Below are 24911 nucleotides of genomic sequence, written 5' to 3'. Positions count from 1 at the left end.
GAGATTATTTTCAAATGTTTGCATATAAGCAGACATAGTACCTGAAAAATGTTCTGTATTACATTTTAATCAATTAAAACAACAACAATTGTGGTTTGGTTTTGTTAACTTGTGTTTATTCTTATAGCTTCATGAGAGCGAGAGTGTTCTCGATTGTGCTTGGAACCTCAAGCACTCTTGAGGAATCGGCATCGAGTCAAGCAGGATCTAGCTCGATTGCGCTTGAAAGTGGCCGTGTGACAACCGTCGATCTGCATTGAGTTCGATGAGCATTGACTCAATGAGGATCGAAAGTGCCCGTGTGGCAGGGGTATTATGCTACAAGATTACCAGTGGCGTAGCTCGCCTGTGCCAGGATATACGTAGCGTGAGCTACGCTGAGCCGCTGAGCAGCAATTTTGCTCTCCTCCTTCATGGCTATACCACACTGGCAAACACCCCGCTATATGTATACCTCCACTGATACCTCTGCGTATGCGCACAAAATGAGAGCCGCTATCAAGCGGCTCCGGCGCAGCGCTAGACTTCGCTACTGCGCAACCGAGGCGCGCAGATGGGCACACGCCGGTGCCAGTGCGTCTGCTGCGGCTATGTGGTGACTCCTCTGGAATGCGGAGATCGGCGAGGTGCGCGCAGTGGTGGCGGCTCTGGCGCGCTTGCTGTGCGCCGTGTGACGTCACTGCTCTTCGCGCATGCGCAATTAACATGGCTCTCCAGGAGCCGCACGAAACTGCTCAAACTCGGCCAGTGTAGCTCACAATACCAAATTGTATTAATGAACGTCTGTGGGACAATTCCAACACGCTCTATACTGAAACAGGCAGGAATTCGCCTGTTCACTCTAAGAAATGCTCTTGCATGCTATCTTTCGACAGGACGAAGGCTTTAAGATCATATCCCTCAAAACGCCACGAGATATTCATGAAGCACACCTGATTCGAAATCGTGGTCCGTATGTCAGCAGCCTATTTGTTGTCCTACAAACCAGAGAGACAGCCTATTTCGAAAAGAAGTAATCTTACCTGTCTTTGAATTCATTTTGGCCTGTCACCTACTCTGTTAGCTGCTCTTCATTTTCTTTGCCGCTTTGCACCGGACCTGAAAGCCCTAAGATGCACGGCCGATTTTTCGTCACATACCGTTCTGTCTCAGTTTTCGTTTGCGACTCCGCGCAATGTTTATCGCTTTTTAAATTGTATACTTTTATATCGTTTTTCGGCCCTTTATATCGACCCTGACGTTGACTTAGCTTATAACTCGCGTGAATATAACTTGTTGTATGTATACTGTATACATCTTCGAATGCACTTCAGTTGTTAGTCAGAGGCTGTGTTTTTATCTCTACTTCATCCTGTGTTCGCGCTATTCCCTTGTTTTTCTGGTATGATGCTTCAGTAAGATTTTTCTGTAATAATAAAAGTGTCAGCGAAGGTACAAGAGCAAGCTACGCATCTGGCGACCACTGAGCGTAGGACTTCTCATGCACCACAATGAATTCCATGTGTGGATGGCCTCAGCGAAGCGCTTTCTCAGGCGTTTTTAAGATACGACTTGCGTATTCTCCACGAGCCACCGAACAAGCTCTAGAACGATCTAATGAACGTGACAGACTGATTACCAATTCACTAGTCTACAGGAGTTATCTACAAGACACCTTGCCTGAACGGTAATCACGATTATATAGCAGAGACAGGAACATTGTCGGTAAGCATCGACGATCATCAACGTGATTTGAAAAACAACAAGCCTGCTATTAAAGCGCTCTTGGTGCAAGCACATGATAATGGCAGCCAGAATGACTAGGAAAACGTCTTTATCATATTCAAAAGAAAAAAGCCTAACGGCGCGTCTTGTGCTCGAATCCCTAAATCCAGACCACGCAAGCAACTTTAAACAAGACCTAAAGCCTTACTGGAACCTTCTACGCCCAATCAGAATGTCTGACCTTTCGCATACTAATTTCCCATCCTTCTGTCGTGCTAGTTGTGATCAAGATTCATGTATGCATTCTCAAACGCCTCTTGTTTACGACTATGGTCAGTGACTGCTTCTTCATTTCCTAAGATAAACAGCGTGCGCTATGCGTTGTAATCATACAGACAAGTGATCCCGTTCAATATCGGGAAAGATAATAGACGTTTTAACATGCGGGAAACCTATTATCGGAGACGTATACCGGTGTACCGGATGCCAGCTGCGCAAGCGCAATGGCTCTTTCTGGCCTCATCCATATGACACTGCACGTGCACAGGAGGCGTCGAGAAAAATGTGTGCAAATACATCCGTTGCATGACAAAAACGTTTCATTTCGCGTGAATATCCTTTACGCATGGTTATAACTTCATGCGTTCACTTCAGCGACGTCTGCCTTCTGCTGCAACACTTCGAGGCTTTAACAATGTTCTCACTTTGATAAGGTACGAAATCACCCGTCATGACCACAAATCCTTTTATATCGAAAGGTAGAGACCGCTATCTAATTTCTAGGAAAGCAGTGCATGTGCAGGGTCCGGTAGGGACACATAAAACGGAAGTTTGGCAATCGCTGTCGATGTTGGAAACCTGCTGAGATTGAAACCACCGGACCGCTTGGAAGCTACCGAAGCGGTATCAGTGGATTCTGTGAAGTTCCAACACACCCACCAAATCAACGCAGCTGCCTCCGGTGCAAAAGTCTTAGCTGCTACTGAGCATTGCTGCAACAGCACGTCAGAAATTGGTGGCTGCCCCGTCGCCAGTTCTACGAAAGGCATCCCAGCTCACCGGCTGTCCAAAGGAAGAGGCACTGTGCAACAGAGCCTTGATCCGCTGTTGGCTATTTCCGCGGCAGTACCTCCAGAAATAACAATTTTACAATCTGGATTCTGTGGTGACGCTTCCTGAGTGTACGGTGATATTGAGACGTCTGGTGAAATTCATTAAACGCTTCCGCTTCTTCGGAAGCGTGGCCCATGCTATCAGCGTGCGTGGCGCCACCGTGTACTCCTGCTTGATGACAGAAGTGCAGTGGCTGCCCAGGGAACACAATGTAGTCTATGCGGTTCTTAGCACCACCCGTCCCCGCCTGGCTGTTCATGCGGCATACAGTTACAAGGAGATGCCCGTCGTCGCGACCTGCTGCGGCCCAGATCCGAGCAGCTTAGAAACGTGCTGCAGGAGGACGTACACCCGGCCTTACAAGGCACATCCAGTTGTCTGTCCATCGACATCGCAAGGATATTGCGAGGTGCGGCTTGCAGCTCATTCACTGCCTTACAGCGCATTCGACTTCTGGTGGTCATGTAAAACAAAATTCTTCCAGTGTGAGCGTACGAGGCAAGTTTTTCTTTCTCGATTGGAATATGTTTCCCTAAACAAGCACCCCGATTTTTGGAGTTTCCATGCTATTGTCAGAATTCATATCAGTGTAGCTCGCTCAATGTTCTGAGGGAACATAACCAAGGTTATCACAATTAATTATATCTAACATAGCTTGTTTTCCGCATTAAACAGGGGGAGTTTTTCGGGGCTCGGTTGAGAAACAAAGAGCAGCCTTTTTATTTGTGGTTCATATTCTCTAGACGTGATATTTCAGGTTTATTATAAACGAATGATACAATGTCCACATGGCGTCTGAAGTTACCTAGAGCCCATCGTGGTCATTTGTATTAGCGGGAGCACCTCATGAACTGCACCGCATAAATGTTATCAAATGTTTAGGGGAATCCACAAAAATGGAGTAAGTTTGTAATAAGGAAGTAATTACTCGTTGGCATCCACCAGAGAGCAGCCATGCGGCTACAAAGGAAGTAAAATTCGGAGCAGGACCAATTTTTTTAACTACGAAGTTTCTGAGGAGCTGTATAGCTTTCCTATGTAGCAGTATGGCTGCTCTTGGGTGGATGCCAATGAGTAATTGCACTCTTATAACAAATGTACTCCAAATTGCACTATTCACCTAAACGTTCGACAAACACCGTTCCGACTTCGAGTTGTTGATCCATTCGCTGCCGCCCTACCATAAGCTTGCCGTCCCGGTCAGCTCAGTTGGCACATCGACTGCTCAAGTGAAGCGATGGTCCCGGGTTCGAGATTCGGACCAGAAGCAATTTTTCTTTAACTACGAAGTTTCTGAGCAACCTGTATTACTTTCCTTTGTAGCCGTGTGGCTGCGCTTGTGTTGATGTGAATGAGTAATCATTCCAAGAGCAATATTACAATATTAAAAGAGCAATACTTACAGTAAGAACTACAGTCTTAGCATACACTATTAAATGCTAGGCAAAAAAGATTGTGCCCTGAGACGGAAATGAAATGGAAGTAGAGTACTAAAACTTTGGTTGTCTTGTTCTGGTACGCTATTTTGAATGATTATGCCGAGCAATAAGTGGTTCTAGTCCTGAAAGGAGCAATGGAACTACCGCTTAAAGGGTTAAGAATCCTGAACCTCAGTTTTTTTCCCGTTCCAGTGACTTTACTCTGGGCTGCTCCACAACCGTGCGGGGCGGTCTATAGACTCTTGTCCCCGACCGTACATTTGCCGCAACATAAAGTGCACATACCGGACCGCGCACATTTGGCCGCGAGGTGCAGTTTAATGGACAAAGTTGTAGGCGACAGTGCTTGCGTATCACTAAGAACAACCTAAAAACCAGGCGTATATAACAGCGAAGAGTACCGAACACTGCAGAATCAGCCGTGATGAATATCGATGACAGCCAGCAGTTCAGCAGGTATAAGCAAAATCATGCTTCCCGTGGTGAATAGAAACAAGGACGGGATACGGCATCAACAAACATAAGCCCAGAAAATATTATGGTCAGAAAGCCTGAATAATACACGATATACACACTCTCGTACAATAGTTCGGTGAATGCCTGTTTACAATGACATTTTCAGAAGCAATACATTACAACAAAATACAATAAAACAATAAAATTGAGCTGAGATCTTCAGCATTGTCTCCATAAAGCGCGCCTTCCATTGGGCCAATTTTCTCCTATACAAAGGCATGAAATTGTCCTGGAAGTTTTTTTCATAATGGTCACTGAAAGTTCGAGACACTAGAACAAGTATTGTCGTGAGAATACAGCAGAGAAACACAACCCTGTCTTATATTTTGTTCAGTGCTTCGATTATTTTTATGAATTCGTTGTACGACGCAAAGAAGTTAGGCCAGCTCTCAGACAGAAAACAGGAACCGAAGAAGTGCTTGAGGCTCGGAATTGGTGTAATGTCACATTTTGAACAACGTCAAGGTGTGAAACACCCCTAAAATTCGTGAACAACGGCGCGCATGTCAGAAAGACTCGTATTCATCGCGCTCAGAAAACCTCACCCTGCTGAGCGTTGAAGTCTTTGAAGAATTTAAAATGTGGCCGCAAAGAACCCAACCGGCAGTCGATCTTCGCGTCCTTGTAGTCTGGCTGGGTGTGAGCCGAAGTGTGCTTCTTGAGACGATAGCTTTTGGAACATCATATAAACGCTGACGACACCTTTTTCTGCAGAAAAAAATCACTGAAAAAACAAGATGGCGTCATAAAACAGTACCCTTTTAAAAGGATGAATTCAAAATGCGTTCATACTGGGGCTAAGCAAGTAGGTTGAAGGCGTAGATGAGATTATGCTAGGAAGAAAGTGAAACAGATATATGCATGAAACATATTACTGATAATTGAAAGACGAACATTTGAAGTGTTTCCAATGGCAAGAGCAGCAGACATGTATTTACCTGTACTCCACGCTAACTAGTCAAATAGCCTTGTGTTTCGATATGAGCGACCTGTTACATCGGTACGCACTGGTGAGTAATTCAGAGTGCCGATAAAGCAAATTACCGAAAACACGTTGCAGCTGAGACTGAGGTTAGCCATCGAGCTATTGGAGATATTTCCTTGGTTTCGTGAACGCGCTCATCTGTTCCTCTTCGGTGATATCTGCACCACCACCACAAGATAACCCACGAGAAAACAAGGTGACAAATCATGAGCGCCTCACACTCCCGCACGGGATGCTCACCGCTATGCTGGACTAACTTCCTACCCCTCTCCAAGCAGTTTTACTGCTATTTTCTTCGTTCTATATGTATGCGCGACCAACTGTTTCCCTAATCAGCGTTCGTAAACCTCATAAATAGTCACAGTGCATTCTCGTCTAATCCTCCAGGGCAGGCAGGCCGTAACTTACACCTTAACTAAAGTGATCCGTTATACTAAGCACTGCGGAAGTACCACTTGTTTCGCACTCTGCCGGCAGATTTTTTGGGTGTACACCTTTTGTTAAGATGATTCAAGACCTAGTTTGCTGTTCACGAGAAGACATTGAGACCCGTGAAACTCCCGTAATGGCTAGTATTTACTACAAACCACTCATCAGAATTCGCCAGTTATCCCCCCCAGTCCACCCGATGTCTAATAGTACGTGTGACCTCGATGGAGTCCTTGTAGGCCGCTTTACTCAGTGCTATTCATCCATATAGGAAGCATTTTTGCATCTTTCATTGCAAGTATTCATGATAGGTAACAAGGAAAGAAATATTAAAATCATGACCAGAGAGGATGCGTCAGGACATCTTATTGACGATGCCAATTTATTAGATCCTGTTTCACACTGAACGTTTTCGCGAATCAGGTAGTCCGGTACCTCCTCGCTAAGATCTTTTTCGTGCCTGTTCATTCTACTCTTTTGCCCAAAAACACAAAAAACAATATTCCAGCTTGCATTCGGAAAATAAAACAGGGGTAGATTAAGTTTATATGTTAGGTTATATAGTTTCAAGTTTTTTTTAACAAGTCGAGCCTTGGATTTGACAATAGTACACATGAAAAAAGAACTTTTCTCGTTAAAATTTTTTTGCAAGATATCAGGAACTTCTCCGCCCGTCGCAGAATTGAAAGAACTTGTTACGCCCCTTGACACAAGGCACCCATTTCTTTTTCTGCGAAGAAAAAAAATTTCGACCGTTCCGCTTAGGCAAGCAATATCCCTTTGCCTCACAGGAAAATCAAAAAAATGTCTTATTTATAACAGTTTAAGATTTTCTTTTTGTCCTAAACAAAATTGGCAGTGGCTTAGCTCCGCTATGCCAGGATATACGTAGCTGGAGGTACGTTTCCCTGGCTGAGCTTGTTGTTGGCACTAAATGTTTAGCAATGAGAGACATGTCCGCTTTAAACGTCCGGGTCGCAGATGCACTTTCGGAAACTCGAATGGTGTGATCAGTCACACGACTGGCCTTCCCATCCTCTTCGGTTTTCACACCCTCTTCGGAATTTGTCTTAACTCTCATCAGCTAGATTGGAACCGCCCACACCACGCGGACTGAAGTTCCTAATATCAATACGCCATCTTCACTCTCGGTAGTATGTTGAACCTAGAGCAGTTTAACTAGACCTTAGAACGCGAATGATAGATGAGGACATAGTGTTAAGCAATTAGTTTGCGTCTTTTGATATACTTCCGGGCCTTGCAACGTACTTGCACAGAGCTAGAAGAAAATTGAGCGATTCATTTACCGATGCGCTTATAGAAGGATCGGATGAAACTTAGAGGCTAATGTGAAGGCTTGTATTTAAGTGCGAGCAGTGCAGCGAGCTATGGAAGGAAATCACGAGTAACTTCAAGAGATGTGAAAAGAGAAACGTGGGACGGGTTGAACACGCTAGTTTATGAAATCCTAGTTGGAATAAAGCATATGAAGAAAAAGGAATGCGGTCACTGACCATGTCATGAAATTCAAAGACGTTTCGGAACCTCGTACGGGTTCCTTGGTCACTGAGCGGGACAACAAATTGTCGCGACCTATATACGTAACACGTGGCGCAAGGAGCGTACGTAGATGGGTGGCATGGTTCCTTGCACCCGGTTCATGGTAGCTGGTGTCGATTGGATGATTAGAGATTCCATCAGCCGCCGAGATGACATGCTCCTTTCCTTCGCGATGACAGTGGCGTGGTCCCAGTCAATCGTACGAGTATGCTCTTGTACATGCTCGGCAATGGCGTTCGTCGTGTGATTATTATTTCTGACTTCACGTTTGCGGCCGTTAAGCCTCCTGGGGAACTTGTTTCGCCAACGTAAACCTGGGGGCAATTAGCACATGGGATCTGGTAGATGACACCTGGAAATGCTTCAATCGGCAGTTTATCTTTCACGTTCACGAGCTGGTTACGGAGCTTGCTGGTCGGGATGTGGGCAATGCGCATGTCATATTTTGAAAACACGCGGGATAGTGCCTCGCCGATTCCCTGCACGATTCCCCGACCAGACGAACTTTCATCGAACCATTAAATATTTTAATAAAGCATATGGAAGGCACGAATGCGAAGGAAAGGCAAATGATCGCATTTTGAGGTTGAGGTGCATTTTCCGTAAGATGGTTTGGTTTATGGGGGTTTAACGTCCCAAAGCGACTCAGGCTATGAGAGACGCCGTAGTGAAGGGCTCCGGGAATTTCGACCACCTGGGGTTCTTTAACGTGCACTGACATCGCACAGTACACGGGCCTCTAGAATTTCGCCTCCATCGAAATTAGGCCGCCACGGCCAGGATCGAACCCGCGTCTTTCAGGCCAGCAGCCGAGCGCCATAACCACTCAGCCACCGTGGCGGCTGCATCTTCCATAAGAGGGCGGGCGTTACTGGGTGTGGTGATAGTCCGTTGGAATGGCCTAAGATGGGATCTTTGATAAGATAATATGGCCTTGACTCATAAAGTGTAGGATTAATTTTAGCGACAAGGAACATTCTTTTTATTTCGTGTAGCGCACCTAGCTATGCTATTGATATACATTAAAAGCCACATAACGCGTCTTACCGCGAAATGGTTGAACACGACTACTGGACATCCGTTTCGGACGTTCGGTTTCTAGGTGCGTGCTCCTTTTGCCAGTGCAGTTCGAAGTTGCGTTTTGATTCCAAGTCCTCGAAACAATTGTAACAGTAGAAGAGCCCTTGCGGAGTGACAGCGTCTTCAGCTTCCCCTAGGAGTGGGAAAAAAAAGCGGAGCAATTATCAAAGATGGAAAAACATCCAAGATGGAATGCCATTCATCACTTTTTTCTCCATCTCAGACCTAGGGTAACCTTGTTGCCACCTTTTAGGTTTCTAATATTAAGTTTGGCAAATATGTTCTAGGCATTCTAGGGCCTCGCACGTTGTCGCACCGTATACTGACATGGGGAAGCGCACCCTAACACGGAAATGACTTCAAAACGATATGTTGATAGAAAGTTATTGGTATGTGCAAGGAAATATCCAGAAACCTGGTTATTTTTAGCACGTACTAAAGTGCGTGTGAAAGATTGTTGTAAGTGTTCAAGAAAAGAAATGCCAGAAAATAAAGACTAGAATAAAGAACTAAACAAGCCCGGCTTCAGGGTTCAAAGGGCGTCGAGTTTTCCAGTTTTAAACGGGGAGAAATTGTTGGTCCGATTTTACAGTAATTACCCTAGGTAGAGTAGATTGGTAATCAGGGAGGGATTGCTCACTGTCACCCATCCACCCCAAGCGCAGCCACACGTCTAGAAAGGAAAGCTACACAGCTCCCACAGAAACTTCGTAATGGCAGAAAAAAAGTGTAACGGCTTTAGCACAGTTAAACCGACTACAAGTGCAAAAACGTGTGTTTACTCTTTGTTTTGCTCTGCTGGGTTGTCGGCATGACTGGCGACGGTGTTGCTTTAAGGTTAAGCTCTGACAAATTGAGTTCATCCGATCGGTCGGGCCGAAGATCAAAGATGATGTGCAATGAAGAGCGCGAGAGTGTGCTTTTGTTTAACATGTTTTTTCCGCATTTAAAAGAGCGGTCGGGTATTTTCATATATTTAGTTCTCAGATATTTTCTCCCAATATTGCGTATTTTCTTTTTCTTTTTAATTACTCTGAAACTTCGGCCAAGGCACAATCATTACCTTGGCACCAGTTTACCCTATTCTAGGTGGTCACCCCACTGAACCCTGGCCAATCCCCCGTTGTGGGTATGTGCCATGTCACGAAGGCAACAACAAAATGTTGCGCGATTGGTTGCGGCGATAGCATCTATGTGCTCTCTTGTAGTGGCCAGCCAAGCTGATCTGTTTGCGCCGTGGGCTCAAGACCTAGTTGCGCCAATAATTATTTTATTTCTGCATATGCTGTTGCTATGCTAGGCTTGTTAAAGGTCTCCCTCAAGGTCACACTGCCATTGGCTGCAGCTGGCGGGACGCTCCTCCGAACTAACCCGAGCTTACCCAAGTTACTCCGTCGCTTCGCGCAAGATTCTGTGTTGGCACCGTGTTATGTACTGCTTTCGAAGTAGCTTTCGCAGTTTTTTTCGCAGCAGTACTTTTTCATGCTGTTTTTTTTTCATTTTCGCATGGGCGCTCTCACAACGTGAGTCTGCATGTTCAAAGGAAACCAAGCTAAATAAAGCCGATAAGTGAATTGTTCGGAGAAAAACCCTGTTTTGACGCATGCGGAAAATGAGCCTGCCGATGACGTGGGCAACTCCCTGGATGTGCTTCATGTACGACTGCATGAACATCATCATAAGCCAACTGTAACTTGCATTACATCTCAGTGCCGAACAATTCAATGTTTCTTGTTTTAGTTCGAGACATTAACGGTCGCCAAATATATAAGAACTCTGCAAGTTTAAATGTCAGCCACAGACAGATGCCGTCCTACCCATATTAGCAAAATATGCGTAATTCATTACACAAACCTAACTCAGATCTTTGTTTCTGCCATTGTTTATCGGTGCAATGCATTTTTTTATGCTGCCTAATTGTACGAACACGTCACTCAGCGTAAAATTTCAAAAATTGATGTGGCTCAGCAACAATTCACCGAGGCTCCTTTATTCATTTAGCCTACATTGCCTCATAAAAAATAACTAACAAGAACTCTTTGAAAGTGAACTGTTATGAAATTTTGAATTTCAGCCCTTTTTTATCGTATAATCTTCATTTTTGATGTTTAAACATTTCCATACCACGCAAAATGCCGGTCGTTTATCCTTCATCACAAAGGAAAGTGGTGAAGGCGCTCTTGAATTTCTTAACGGGCGGAGTTGTGTTCCCGAATTAAAAATTAAGCGTTAGGTATGGTCGATGCACACGTGAAAAACTGATTTCATTGCCACTTTTTCTTTCTTTCCACTTTCTTCTCCCTACGTGTGGGGTAGCCTACTGGGCATCGCCAGGTTGACCTCGCTGCCTTTCAGTCTTTCTGTTCCTCTCCCTTCAAGCTTCTGCACCGTTCTCCTCCATACTGAGCCATTTGCTTTTAAATAAGGAAACTACTATTGCGTTTTCTTATTAGTAAATGATACTTCCGTGCCGCAATCATTACTGCTTCAGTGCTTAGGTTGTTCCCTCACGAAAATTTTTCATCGTCGCCGTTACAAAATTACTCTATTATTCAAAAGACGTCACGTGACCGTGACTACCACAACGTGGCCAGCGTGGTAGCTGGCAACCTGCCCATCGGATTGTAATCAAGAAAGCGTGGCGCTGCGCGTGTGCCTTACTGGAACTCCAGAAGAGCACCAAGCCCCATCGATGGCTTTGTTCCTTAGCAGGCATCGATGGGCATGCAAGGCATCGATGCCTTGGCAGGGCCACATCACTTAACCTCTGCACCAATGCGCAAGTAGAAATCAGGGCTATCATGGACAGCGTAGTGAAGGGCTCCGAAAATATCGACCAAGTGTGAGTAATTCGATTATTCCTTCATTTTTATGTGATATTTGGCACCAGAATTTAATACAGAAATTGTTTTTTCGCCTGAACCGAGACAACGACCGTTTGGAAACCGATTTCTAAACACATTTTGGAATGATGGAGACGGAAAGCAGCGAATATATGGGCAAGTTTTGAAAGAATTGGTGACATTTTCGGAAAGGGTATCGATTTTCATGCAGTTGGGGGTTGGCGTTCTCAGTTTAAAATATGCGCCTTCAATTTATAAAGTAGGTCTTCCCTGAGAAAGTGTAGCATTCCTTACATGGACGTCAAGACTAGCCTTCTTTTCAATATCGGTTACAATAAGCCTCAGGTGAAATTATACAGGCGACGGGATGAGAGAACGGCATGTTTGGAACTTCGTACTGTGGTTGATAGCTTTGAGGCATTCTATCATGAACTTGAACTCGTCTTTGCAGATTGTGTGGCTCTGGTTCCCAACCAAGCGCAGTCAGCTTCCTAGCACGGTCTGCTCAGCCTTATCATTGTATAAGGGCCATCATTTGGAAAAACAGTTTTTCCATTGCATGCGAAGGCACTAACTCTTGGAACCATAACAAGCAACCGCAGAAGTTACAATGCATAAACGGCAAGAAAGTGTGATGTCCGGAATTTTTCACTGGTTAGGCGTTATTCCAGGTGCAGGTGTCAGGACGGCGTCCAATGGAAGTTCGAGCCTCTCATTCAACGCAAGGTTTCATGAGAGCAGCGCAATCAAGGTTTTAGAAATGCACTGCCATTACGTTACAGTCTTCAGTCCTGATCATATAGAAACGATTTTTTTACTGTATCCTAAGTCCGTACTTTTGGCTGCCATAATTGCTGTACAGGCAATTATGCAGCAAATACATCTCATGAGCTACATGAGCTAAAAAGAAGGTGTGACCATTATTAAATAACGCAACTTCGAACCCCATGCGGAAATTGTATAGTTCATGGAAAAAAAGACGAAAGTATTTTATCTAGAACAAAACATTTGCCACAATTAATAATGCAAACCATTTTTTGCTACGTTGTACACAGAACATGTCCCCCGATTTAAAAAATGAAAAGCGAAATAAGCGGACCTAGGTATAACAAGTGGGACGAGTTTGATTAACTTCCACCACAAAATTTAGAGAACGGCATCGATAAGACATTCTGATAGTAGCCATGTTAAATCTAAATTAAGAAAGATGTGTTAGGGCTACAAATTCTAACTATTAAGAAACAACTTGCCTTGCAAGCTCAAACTGGAAGAATCTTGCTCCACATTGTCAGACGAAGAGGTATGCGCTGAAGGCTGTTGCTGAGCTGGAAGCCGCGCATTGCAGTATCCTTGTGGTGTAGATGGAAAGAGACAACTGGGTGTGGCTTGTGAGGCAAGGGGGACGTTTCCGGGCTTCACCTTTTGAAAGTGCTTGGCTCTATACTCGAGAAGAAAGCCAAGATAGTTATTCACTTCGGCCTTCAATTTTCTCCCCATTGAATGAACAGCCAGCCATGGCCGAGTGGTACAAAAGACCACGTAGACCACCGCCTCTTCCCCGGACAGGGGCTGCGATTCTTCAGCCATCAAGCAGGAGTACACGGCATTCCCGCGCACACTGACAGCATGAACCACGATGCCGCTGGAGAGGGGTGTAATGGCATAGACGATATTCTTCATCACCTGCGTACACTCAGCAACCGGCATCAGTGAATTCAGGTTGTAAAATTTAAATTCCGGGAAGTACTGTCTCGGAAACAGCCAGCAGCGGATCGTGGCTATGCGGTACAACGCCTCTTCCTTCGTCTCAGCACCCTTCACAGCTTCGCAGATTGCGGCTCGAGCAACTGCTGAGTTCAGCTGTCTCACCTTCGGTAGCCACGACATGTTAGCGTCATCGAGGGATCTCAGGTCGTCAAGCGTCGCCCGGAGAAGCAGGTGGTGCAGTCTCCACAGTTCTACGAAATCCATCCTGGGCGACCGGCTATCGTAGGAGGGTTGGTGGTCTGGCCACCAATTTTAAATGCGCTGTTGCAGTGGTGCTGAGCAGCAGTTAATCTGCCTTTGCACAGGGTATAGTTCTCTTGAGTGGGTGGGCGTGTTGGAACTTCGCAGATTGCGCTGCTACCGCTTCGCCAGCTTCAAAGTGGTCGGGCGGTTTGAAACTCAGCTAGTGTCCAGCATCGACCGCGATTGTTATACTTCAGTTTTATGTGCCCCTACCAGGGTTTGCTTGTGTAACGCTTTCGTGCAAATATGATAGCAGCCTTTACCTTTCCAGTCGATTTGATCTTACACGCTAGACAAGTGATTTCATACTTTATCAAACTGCGGGCATTGTTTTAACCTTGAAGCTTTGCAGTCGACGGCAGAAAAAAATAATGCCCATGCCAATGCGTCAAATCATAAGCATATGCCACACTAGCCATGCTCAATGATACTTTTTACCATGCCAGCAACTTATTAGCGGCGACATACAGCGGTTTATTCCACACAACCTGACCACGCGCTGTGTCATGGATGGGGCCAGGCGGGACCACTGCGCGTGCGCAGTTGGCCTCTGAGCAGTATGTGTCTCTGCTAATACGACTACGTTATGCTAGACTTTTATTATCTTGCCCGACATTGAATGAGATCACTTGTTTGTGTGATTAGAATGTATACGCACAATGGTTACTACGGGAAATGAAACAGTCACTGACCATATAGTCTAAAACAAAAGAAGTTTCAAGTTCCACTTGGGAATCTTGTTCACAATGAACAGGACAGGAGCGGTGAGAAATTGATACGCGAAGAGTACGACGTCATGATCATTCGTAGATGCTTAAAATAAGACCTTCCGCCTTTTTTAAAATTTCTGAAGTGGTTTTATGAACAAGCACTTGATAATAAGGCACGTTGTCAGGTTCCTCAGGGATAATTACTTTTTGATATCCACTGAAGCGCTACCTTACGGCTACAAGAAAGGTATACAACTTCTGTGTTTTCTTATGCAAAGGCAATATTAAAGCGAATTAGATATTTCATGAGCCTAATAAGACGCAAGCACCTAGCCTTTAAATTCTGTAAATGTTGCCGGGACATGATCATGTGGACCTTGAAGATTCGATAATTTCTCTTATCGATAAACAAAGTTTCATCTAAGTAATAACTTCCAAGCCTTCCGTTTGTATTCCTTGCTACAAGAAAGAGCTACACAGCGTCTTCAGAAACTTCTAATCAACATTTTGTTATGCAAAGCAATGTTAAAGCGAATTAGGTTTTTCTTGAGCCTAATGCAATACGAATAACTTCTGTAGCTCTTTAAATGCTGTTATTGTTGCTGGGCATGATCATGTCGACACTAAATATTCGATAAGTTGCGTTAACGCTAAATAAAGTTTAATCGCCCAATACCGACTTTCATGCCTTCCGGTCTCAATCCATGCATGCCGCCAAAATGGAATTCAAATGATTATCAACACCGCATGTCAGGACCACAATTCCACACTATAATTCTGCCGGCGGTCCCAACTTTGAATGAGAGTCCAGGAGCACCACGCAACCCCCTTCCACCTGAGAAGGCTTCGCGTCTCACTTACCATAGGCTTAGCAGAATTGATTTTAGCTTAAACTATTTCAACACACTGATTTATTCATCAAAATTTTCTCTCACACGGTGAGTGTCCACAAAACGCATTCGAGACGAGTTTCTTGTAGCTACTGGTGAGAGATTAAAGTTTATCCTCCTTCGCGAAAAGGTTGAATTCGAACCGCGGCTGAAAGTTAGGTAACGCCTGTGTACAACGGCCGCTGTACGGAACGTTTTATGGGAGACAGTCCTGGACACCTGTCGCTGTGGTGTGTCTGCATGCTACGTGCGTGGACGGGTGTACTACCCATCTAACAGCGGACCAGAAATGTGTTTTATCATTTGTGTGCGAGGGCATGCGCATTGGGCTGCACACTGCATTCACGTCGTTGTATGATGACGTCATCCGTACTGTCTTTGCTTTCTGCCACTTGCATTCCTTCCCTTTGCGGGCCATGCATTATAGAATAAAGCGGGCTGGATTCATGTTTAGCGAGATGACCGTTCCAGCTCTCCTTGTATTCGTCTTCTCTCACTCATCACTACTATCTTATATCACAACACGTGATTACGCACGTTGAAATTCTTTCAAGGCAAAAAAATATGATAAAACTACCTGAAAGTTTCGTCCTTTCTGCACTTCCAAAGTACAGACGTAACGTAAGCTTCCCTTCCTGAATTGACAAATTTGAAAATTCAGGGAAAAACTTTAGCATGTGGACGAGTTTGCCTCATTGCAGTGCACAAACGAAAACTTTACATCTGACAGATTTTCCTCGCCGATTTCAAGGAGCGTGGCAATTAAAAGCGCAGAGTTCTAGCTCTTCTGGTAACATAAAGATATATTAAAACGAAAATTGAAGGTTTATTGTTTTATGGAAAGTACTGCGAGTTGGAGGGAAATGTTTCGATATACCCGTCAGTTTAAGCGCAGCGTTGAACAGCGCAGACGTAATAAGAAAACAAGTGCAATGCTTTATTCATTGCCCTTCACCGTGCTTTGTGTTCGGTACCAAGAGGAAGCATAATGTTAAATTTACCAATAAAATCATTGCATTAGGAAGTGAAACAACAAAATGGAGCACTAAATTTGAAACGGACAACTGCTTGAGCTTGTACATATCATGTTTAACTTATTTATAAATGCATTAATTAGTGGAATTTCACTAGTGACTTCACGTCCATTATCAATTGGGTTCATCCAGGTAGTTCCCATCCTGCTCACTAAAAATGCGCACTATTTTTTATACGCTAATGAACACACACAACTTAAGTTTCCGATTCAGGGAAGCATAAACCGGAGGACATCGCTGCAACTGCCTAATTCCGGACGAACCTCAAGGTTTGCATTTGGAGTTTGCTAACCTTATCACCCACTCTCAGCCAGGTTGCAGTTAAAAATACACAGCGATGTTGCAGTATGCAAGCCAATTTCCACTTGCTCGGAGTGGACACCAAGAATGACTCAATGACCATTTTCATTTTGATGCTTCTGCGCATTTCAAAGAAAAGTGTGAATAAGTAAGAGCAGAAAGCATGGAAGAGAGCCGAAATAATAGTCCCTACGTACAGTGAAAGACGAAAATTTGGTGGATACGGATGCGTGGAAGGAAGTTTATTTCGGATAATTAAGGCATATCTCGTCACTAAAATGCAGAGAAGCACAAGCAGACATGCCTGCTCTATCCGCCAAAAAAAAAAAACATATAACTGAAGGGCGAGGCAACACAAGTTTATTTTTTTCGCTGATTCGGATTCCGCAAACTTTTGTCTTGACTGTCCATCTTGCTATTCCCTAACATCGGTAGGGAGTACTTAGAACATGGCTTGCAAATACTGCTTTTTAGTTTAGAAATGACCATGATAATATATAGTCCTTTTTCTGACAATGATACAATAAGTAGAAAAAAAGCGCGAAACCGTATCCGACTTGCGAAAAATCAAACGAAGTGTGCCTATCGCTTGACACTGACAATGCTTAAGCTCGTTTAGCTTCTTATGTTCATTGCGAATTTTCCTGAAAGGAACGTGGCTGTGGGATTTTAACCCGCGAAAGGAAAGAAAATTACCACTGAACATGTTAGGACGACCGTTCAGCTTCATACACATTTTCCTACAATGGCGCAAGTTGTGTCGACGAGTCCCGAGATAATCGTTGAAACAACGGCTTAATTTTTGCATGCTTGCGGGGGTAGTTGAATCCAAGATTCCTGCAGACGGTTCGATGCTGGGCGGCGGCAGAGATCCTGCGATTTTCTTCCCTTTGTATCAGACGACCAGCTCAAGTGTGAGAAGGAGCTGGTCATTCTTGACATAGCCAGCTTCATGTAAGTCGCTGTTGTAAAACTTCTGCTCGGTGCGTCTCATCGAATGAGGGTCGTGACGGCCATGTCCCAGGTTAGAGTACCATGCAGGTTTCACGGTAATGTGCCGGTCGGGACCGACGCAGGGGTCGATAATTCTCAGCTTGATGTTGTGGTCCAGAGGCCAGTTGTGGAACTTGCTGACCTCCACCTCTTCCAGACGAAGACGAAAGTGCAGCACCACGTAACCGTCGTCTTTCTCAAGGACCACTCCCGGGGATAAGTAGAAGCCACACAGGTACACCCTCTCGCTCCAGCACTCAACTCTGGCCTGTCTGCTTGCCGTTCTGACGAGTTCCCCGTAACCATCCAGAACCCACTCGTGGGTTCTGGCTGCTTTACTCATGTGCTGCAGAAGCGTGGTCACTTCGCGACATGCAGCCTCAGTCATTGCCGGCTGTGCATCCTCTTGGATGGTCGCCTTCGCTGCTGTCGGTAGAAACCCGTCATTTTGTTTCGCAACGTCTTGCAGTGTATGTTTCAATGTTGCTCTCAGCACGTTTATATCGTGGGAGAGCACATTCAAGCGGTTGTTTTGAGAGCTATTTTCAACAAAGAGGCGCTCAAGCCCAGCCCCCATTTCACCAACACGGTCGTCCAGCATCGCCTTGAACGCTGCAAGCTGTGACTCTGTTGCTTTCAGAAGTGCTGTCTTGATGTCTGCCACGGAGGTTTCCAAACCCTTCTTTTCTCGACGTATATCTTCCTCAGTTTGGGTAGCGCTCACAGCAGAAGCAAACTCTGCCTTACAATGTGACCGCAGATGCGCGCACACATCGTTGCTCAGAACAGCGACCGAGCATTTAGGGCAGCTTGTCAAATGAAATTGGCATTCGTGTAGAAAATGTTTGGAGACTTTCGACGCTGGCAGAAATGCGTTGCAGCCGTTTGCTTGGTTCCAGCATTTTACCTGAAAAGAAGCAGATATATATTTACTCTATAAATCTATTCTGGTGACGTGTTTAGGTGTTAAACCAGGTTGGGGCTCATTTAAAGGTAATGCGTTTAAAACGCATATCACAAAATTCTTATATCAGCCAGGATTTGAAAACTCAGCAATATACTTAATTCTGTGCTCTGAGCAGTGGCGGCTTAGATGATATTAGGCTGGCTAATGCTATTCATATATTTAATGATGAGCAAACTCCTATGCCTGCTCGTTGTGGGTTTTTTTTGTATATTACTTTTGCTCCATCAGTTTGGCATCAAATTCAATCATTTAAATGCGTATCTTTCTGTGCTTCTGAAAACTGTTTTAATATTACTGGGCATGAACTCTTGTACTGTTTTGCGCAATATGGAGCGGCTAGACGTCTTAGCGCGCACGTCCGTCGATCCTTGCGTCCGTCGATCCTCACCAACACGAGTTACTGATAACTTCGAAACGCTTATTGATGTGTGCTTTACGAATATTTGCACTAGTGATGTCCCGGCTGGCGTTTTGACATTAAGCATTAGTGACCATATGCCTATATTCTGTATAGTTCCGAGTCAACCAAAACAACACAGGAGTAAACCGGAAACTTCTACATTTAGAAGAATTGATGAAAACAGCTTATCAGAGTTTCGACGTCTTTTTGCTAGCGCAGATTGGAGTAATATTTTAAGACAGGAGGATGCAATCAAATCGTACACAAATTTTATATCTACTATTCAAGAGCACTATAATACTGCATTTCCGCAAGCAACGCACAGAACTCTTAGAAAATCAAGAAAGCCGTGGATTTCAAAACAACTATATGACCGCATACAGGAAAAGAACAGACTTTTTTCTCGTTTTGTGAGAACAAAAGACACTGACATTCTCCGTCAATTCAAAACGTTCCGCAATAAGTTAGGCGCTGACATTAAAAAAGCAAGAAGTGATTATTACGCGAGAAAGTTCTCCATGTCTGATGGCTCGAAGAGAACATGGAATACACTTAACGATCTTCTAGGTAAAAACAGAACCAACGCACCCGTCTCACTCCACATTCATGGTGCGAACTATGATGGCGCTGACCTAGCGAATGAATTTAATGGGCATTTCTTATCTGTTTTTGCACGAAAATCAACTGATGGTCCACATCAAGATGCCTCAGTCTATATAAGCAGTAAACAAAGTAATTCCATGTTTTTGTTACCATGCACTGACTCAGAAATAATTACCATTATTCACTCCTTACGCAGTAATAGTGCTCCAGGTGTAGATGGCATAGCTCCAGTCCCGATCAAGAAAGTAGCAGATGCCATTGCGATACCATTAGCACATATAGTCAACCTAATGTTCACGACAGGCACATTTCCACATCAGTTGAAAATAGCTCGTGTCACTGCCATTCATAAAGGGGGTGACATTAATGATTTAAATAATTATCGGCCGATCTTCATTCTTTCAGTTTTCTCTAAGATTGCGGAACTTGCAATCAACTCACGTCTTTCTCAATATCTCGACAAAAACCATGTCGTCTCCAAGCAACAGTACGGATTTCAAAAAACAAAACAAAACAACTGAGGCCGCCTTACTGGAAATCAAAGAAAAGCTAATTGGAAACATAGAAAATAAACTGCTAACAGTTGGCATATTCCTTGATATGAGGAAAGCGTTTGACTCGGTTAATCATACGATATTGCTTGAAAAAATGCAGTGTTATGGAATACGAGGCGTTCCTTTAACCTTATTTGCTAGCTACCTTGACAACCGATCTCAAACAACTATCAATAACGGTATTTCATCTGGGATTGGTCAGATTGTGTCTGGTGTGCCACAGGGCTCCGTTCTAGGACCAACGTTGTTCTTATTATATATTAATGATATCGTCAACCTTCGCCCAGCAGACAACATTATAATCTATGCAGACGATACTAACGTATTTTTTCAGGGCAAGATAGTAATATTTTGCAAGCAGCCTCCAATAGTTGGTTATCTCAATTGTTTGTTTGGTTAAAATCAAATAGGTTAGAACTTAATGTCAGGAAAACAAAGTACATACTGTTTAGAGCCAAAAATAAGGAAGTTCCGAACAACTTCCAAATTCACTTCGAACAAGCTCCTATAACTCGTGTCAGCTCTACAATGTTCCTTGGAGTCATTTTTGAAGAACACTTACTCTGGACAGATCATGTAAACTACGTTTGCACTAAAATGGCTCGCTCTGTTGGTATCCTAAATAAATTTCGCACAATACTGCCTCGAAAATTCAAACTACAAATTTATTTCTCTCTAGTCTTTTCGCATGTACAATATTGTTTGTTGATCTGGGGAACGACTACCTCAACCAATCTTGTGAAAGTACTTACTTTACAAAAAAGAGCTGTACGAGCGATTGATAATTTACATTACAGTGAGAGCACGGGTCATTCCTTCCTCAACCATATACTGCTAACCATCACGGCCGCTACCACAAGAAGCTTGCTGTTTATATCAGAAACCTTATGAAAGGAAACTGGCAGACTTCCGAGAGCACATATTTAATTGCCCAAACAGCTTACAGTCTAAGGCACCCTCAATACCATGCATCAAAATCCTGTACAAACTATGGGTTCCAAAAACTAACTCACATAATTCCTCATACATTAAACACCTATCCATACTTAACAGAATTGTCAGTACAAAATATGTCCGAGGTCAGATTTAGGAAATCTGTTCATGAATATTTTTGTTATAGCTAGTTGTGGTGTGTTTTTACCTAATCAGTTTTGTCTTCGTTATGTTTTGCTCTTAGTTTTGTTGTGCTTAGCTCTGTGCATGACTGATTTCTGTTTCGTTGTCAATATATCCGCTGCTTTTCTAGTTTCTGTTACTTATGGAAATTGTGTACCATTGCCAAGTGCCACTTTGTTTTGTTTTTGTTTTTTTTTTTACATGGGGAGGGCAGGCCTCTGTCAGGCGCTACTAGGCGCCTTTAGCTTGCTCTCCCTTGTTTGCAGTCTCTGTACTGGCCAAACAAAACCAATAAATGAAATGAAAAAATAGCATCTGCACTACAATAGCGTATTTACATAAATGATTTTACCGTTTATCGCCACTGAACGCCGCGTCACCACATATCACATGAACGACATTCATCGCGACAATCTATAAAGACGATTAACAGCACACGGGTGTCTATGGTTCGAGAAATAGCTTGCATCGAGCTCTGCGTGCCCTACAGCCGGCTGAACAAGACCTCGCAATAGGATGTCTTGTCTACCCAGCCTAGATGACAACTTTATCTACTTAGCTGCTCGGAGTTTGCATTGTATGAGTTGCACTTTGGCTAATAGCATTTGGGCAAAGGTTGACGCTGACCACCGGGAAATTGTTTTTATTACCAGTTTGACGTCATGTCGATGTCTATGTGTAAAAGCTCTTCATGTTCGAGTGCATGACGGAAAGTGTTTTCAGGAGCTCGACCGGGTAACCTGCCTTTTGTATTTAATAACATCGTTGGCGTGTTTAGCGAAATCTCATCTGCTTGATGCATATCGTCCTTGTGCTGCGTCGCGGACCTATACCTGAGCAAAACTAGGTGCTTTGCTAACCGAAATATATTTGAACACGTCGCTTCCTAATCTGGCGGGCTCTCCTAGAGTGCAAAACTCCAGGTGCTCGCTAAATTCCTGAAATCCGCCTTCAAGAAGCAACTTCGCCGCTTCATCTGTCTGCCTTCATCCGCCTCCGTTTCTTACCTTCATTTTGAATAATGATTTTATTATTAATGTTTTCGTTTAGCTAACCACCCCAAACTTGACACTTCGGCTTCGGCGCTTGCTTGCGATGAGCCAATTCGCATATTGCTCCTGCTTTTCCGCTTGCGTTCCCTATTGGGCCATTCTTTCTTAATTACATCGAATAAAAATTCATACTAACGCCACTGGTATTTACTTGCGGAGTGTTCTCTCTCAGAGAAACCGTTGCTTATCTACGTTGCTGAGGCCATGTGCACGCTAAATATAATTGGTTGAAGTATATTTTGCGAAATGCAGAATTTGAGCCACTTTTTGGGATTTCGCGACGGTTGCCCCCAAATAAATGGCAATGCACTGCAAATATTCATAAGCTACCTTGCTCTGCGCTGGCTGTCTGGCAAGAGAAAGCCATTAGGCTACCTCACTTGCTTGTAGCTGCACCTCGATGTGAACGACACACATTTCATTTATCGCCCCGATCCCGACCATTCAGACGTTAACCCTGTCTAGTCTTCATCAAAGCAATATGATTCGATTCGCATTTGGGTCACTCGGCAATATGCTTATGGTTTGTTGTCGCTTGGATTTGCCGATATACCACAGAGCAGCGCAAAAATACCTCTGCCTCGACTCTTTTTATCTTTCTATTTGACCCTCTAAACTGCCTAAGCCTGTCTCAGGCTTAGCGGTCTAAGAAGCCCCTAAACTGCGCAGAGGCGCTTTTCCGGGCGTCAGGCGAAGAACATAGAAAGGAAAAAAGACGCCTTTATGGAAAACTATTGTTCAACTATTGGAAATGGTTACACGCCTTCCGAATCCAAAATGAGTGTAAGGCTCGAATTTATTCTTTCTCCTGCTTTTCTTCATTACTTCGGCACTAATGTTCATCCAGAGAATCAAGAGAACCACTTTCTCAGCTCCACTGGTAAAAGTAATTGAGCTTTGTCTATCGAAATGAAAAAAAGTTTTCCCCCTGATAAGATTTCACCAAAGAGCATCGCCTACCTACGGCGCAGCGTCAGTGTCGAGATGCAGATCTATCGTTGGAAGTCCTTAGCCTTCATTGGTCAGATAATTGTCAGCAGCTTATTTTAAAGGCGCGGAACGGCTCAATTTGTCGGTTTTAGATAAAAGGAGCTAAACTTCTCTAGGGAAGTAGTTGCCCGCACGCGCACCACTGACTACGATACAGCTTGCATTTTGTGGCGCGTGTCGTCCCACCTTGCATAGGCTTCCATAGGTGTTTTCCACGAATAACACAGATTAAAAATATAATTTCACGGTCCCTCTGAGCCTTACCAATTAAATAAACTGGCCCGTGCCCTCGCGTTATTCCCTCTTGCGTGAAGCAATGAACTCGCAAGAACCACTATGAGCCCGCCTGTAATGAAATGAAAAGCTCTTTTTACACCATACTTTCCTAATGGGCAAATTGATGTTTCCGCACCATCCACAAAGTTGATTCCTTACTGAAACTTCGCCCATAAGTATAATACCAAATTCTGGACACACGATAGTAATGCCTCAGCACTAAACGCGTCGTTAATGGCACGACCCCCGACTTTCTGACGTTACATTCTCACGACACGCGTCAAAGAGCGGTCGAGCTCATCCGCCATTCGAAATCAAATCTTCCAACTGCGTGTTAAGAAAATGTGCGTTCTCTTTGTAACTTTCTGCACTCGTCTCACCTGGCGTCTCAAGAGATTTTCATCGGGGAAGTCCTTCCAGTCGACGTCCTGGTCACGGCACTTTTCGTCGTCCAGAGGGCAGCTGTGTCCACCCGGCACGGCACATTTTTGGTAACAGCCTCTGCACATGAAGTGGGCACATGGCAAAATGCCGATCGTTTTGGCAACGATTCCACATGCGCTACACACACGGGCGGGTGGAATCGTCTCCGTGAAATAAAGAGGTCTGCGGTCTAGCTCTGCCGAGAACCCAACCAGAGTATAAAGACGGCCGCCAGGACACATTTCTCTGCAGCTTCGAACGAGGCGATCAGACAGTGGAGCCTGCTGCCGCTGTCTGCACACGTGAAGAGTCCGACACCTTATCTGGTTCCTTGGCCGTCGTCAAAGCTACAGTCACTCGCTATCGCTTCGCCGGGGTGAAAAGGTTGTGTTTAAGGAGCTGGAGTAATAATGTTGAACACCTCGGTGATCAGCGAAGAGAATATTTGGTGGTCATTGTTCAGTGCTGTACTGTAATTTAATCAGCGTGGGAAGAGTTTTAGCCGACCGACTGAAAGCCGGATGATTTCACAAAATGCAGTGCCGCTACCTCAAGCGCAGTGTGAAAAGAGTGCCATAATATAGGCGAGTGTTCTGACGTGGAGAGAAGAGTCAAGATGCGTGAATGTGATTGTTCATTAAATGACCGTGTTAGCTAACTGCGTACACTCAAGTGCATATTTATGCTTACACGTATTCACGTCCGCATGCGCATTCCCACACAAAAAGAAACGAGAAAATCATTGGCCTACTGAATGACTTGAACATTATTAAAATTCCGATTAATATTTTCCCCCCGCCTGGACGAGAATGCAAAAAGTCCTTGCTTGCGTTTTAGCACAGAGTGTAACATAATTGCGATTAAATCTGGAGCTGTGGATTACCGACGCCACAATGCTCAGCTCTTGACAGAACGAGTCACGAG

At 44.3% G+C, this 24911-nt stretch overlaps 2 protein-coding genes across 2 annotated transcripts; both read right to left on the bottom strand.

Annotated features, from left to right (window-relative positions):
* Window positions 1–8731: 8731 nt before the first annotated feature.
* On the bottom strand, window positions 8732–16819 carry LOC144103222 (uncharacterized). Its single transcript, XM_077635996.1, has 2 exons — window positions 12920–16819; window positions 8732–8959 (listed from the first exon to the last, which is right to left on the bottom strand). The coding sequence occupies exons 1-2, from the start codon at window positions 13638–13640 to the stop codon at window positions 8814–8816; spliced, it is 867 nt and encodes a 288-aa protein (XP_077492122.1). The 5' UTR covers window positions 13641–16819; the 3' UTR covers window positions 8732–8813.
* Window positions 16820–16956: 137 nt separating this feature from the next.
* On the bottom strand, window positions 16957–24299 carry LOC144103221 (uncharacterized). Its single transcript, XM_077635995.1, has 2 exons — window positions 23945–24299; window positions 16957–18513 (listed from the first exon to the last, which is right to left on the bottom strand). The coding sequence occupies exons 1-2, from the start codon at window positions 24227–24229 to the stop codon at window positions 17509–17511; spliced, it is 1290 nt and encodes a 429-aa protein (XP_077492121.1). The 5' UTR covers window positions 24230–24299; the 3' UTR covers window positions 16957–17508.
* Between the last annotated feature and the right edge of the window lie 612 nt (window positions 24300–24911).

The sequence above is a fragment of the Amblyomma americanum genome, chromosome 9 (genome assembly GCF_052857255.1).
Source record: "Amblyomma americanum isolate KBUSLIRL-KWMA chromosome 9, ASM5285725v1, whole genome shotgun sequence".
NCBI lineage: Eukaryota > Metazoa > Arthropoda > Arachnida > Ixodida > Ixodidae > Amblyomma > Amblyomma americanum.
This window is presented reverse-complemented; position numbering and strand designations above follow the sequence as displayed.

Bases quoted from the DNA above. Each gene is read 5' to 3' on its own strand.
- LOC144103221 (XM_077635995.1), bottom strand. From the start codon at position 24,229: ATGTGTCCTGGCGGCCGTCTTTATACTCTGGTTGGGTTCTCGGCAGAG. The intron at 18,514-23,944 runs GTGAGACGAGTG...GCTTCTTTTCAG, and splicing joins AAAATCTCTTGAGACGCCAG to GTAAAATGCTGGAACCAAGC.
- LOC144103222 (XM_077635996.1), bottom strand. From the start codon at position 13,640: ATGGATTTCGTAGAACTGTGGAGACTGCACCACCTGCTTCTCCGGGCG. The intron at 8,960-12,919 runs GCAAGTTGTTTC...TCCCACTCCTAG, and splicing joins TTCCAGTTTGAGCTTGCAAG to GGGAAGCTGAAGACGCTGTC.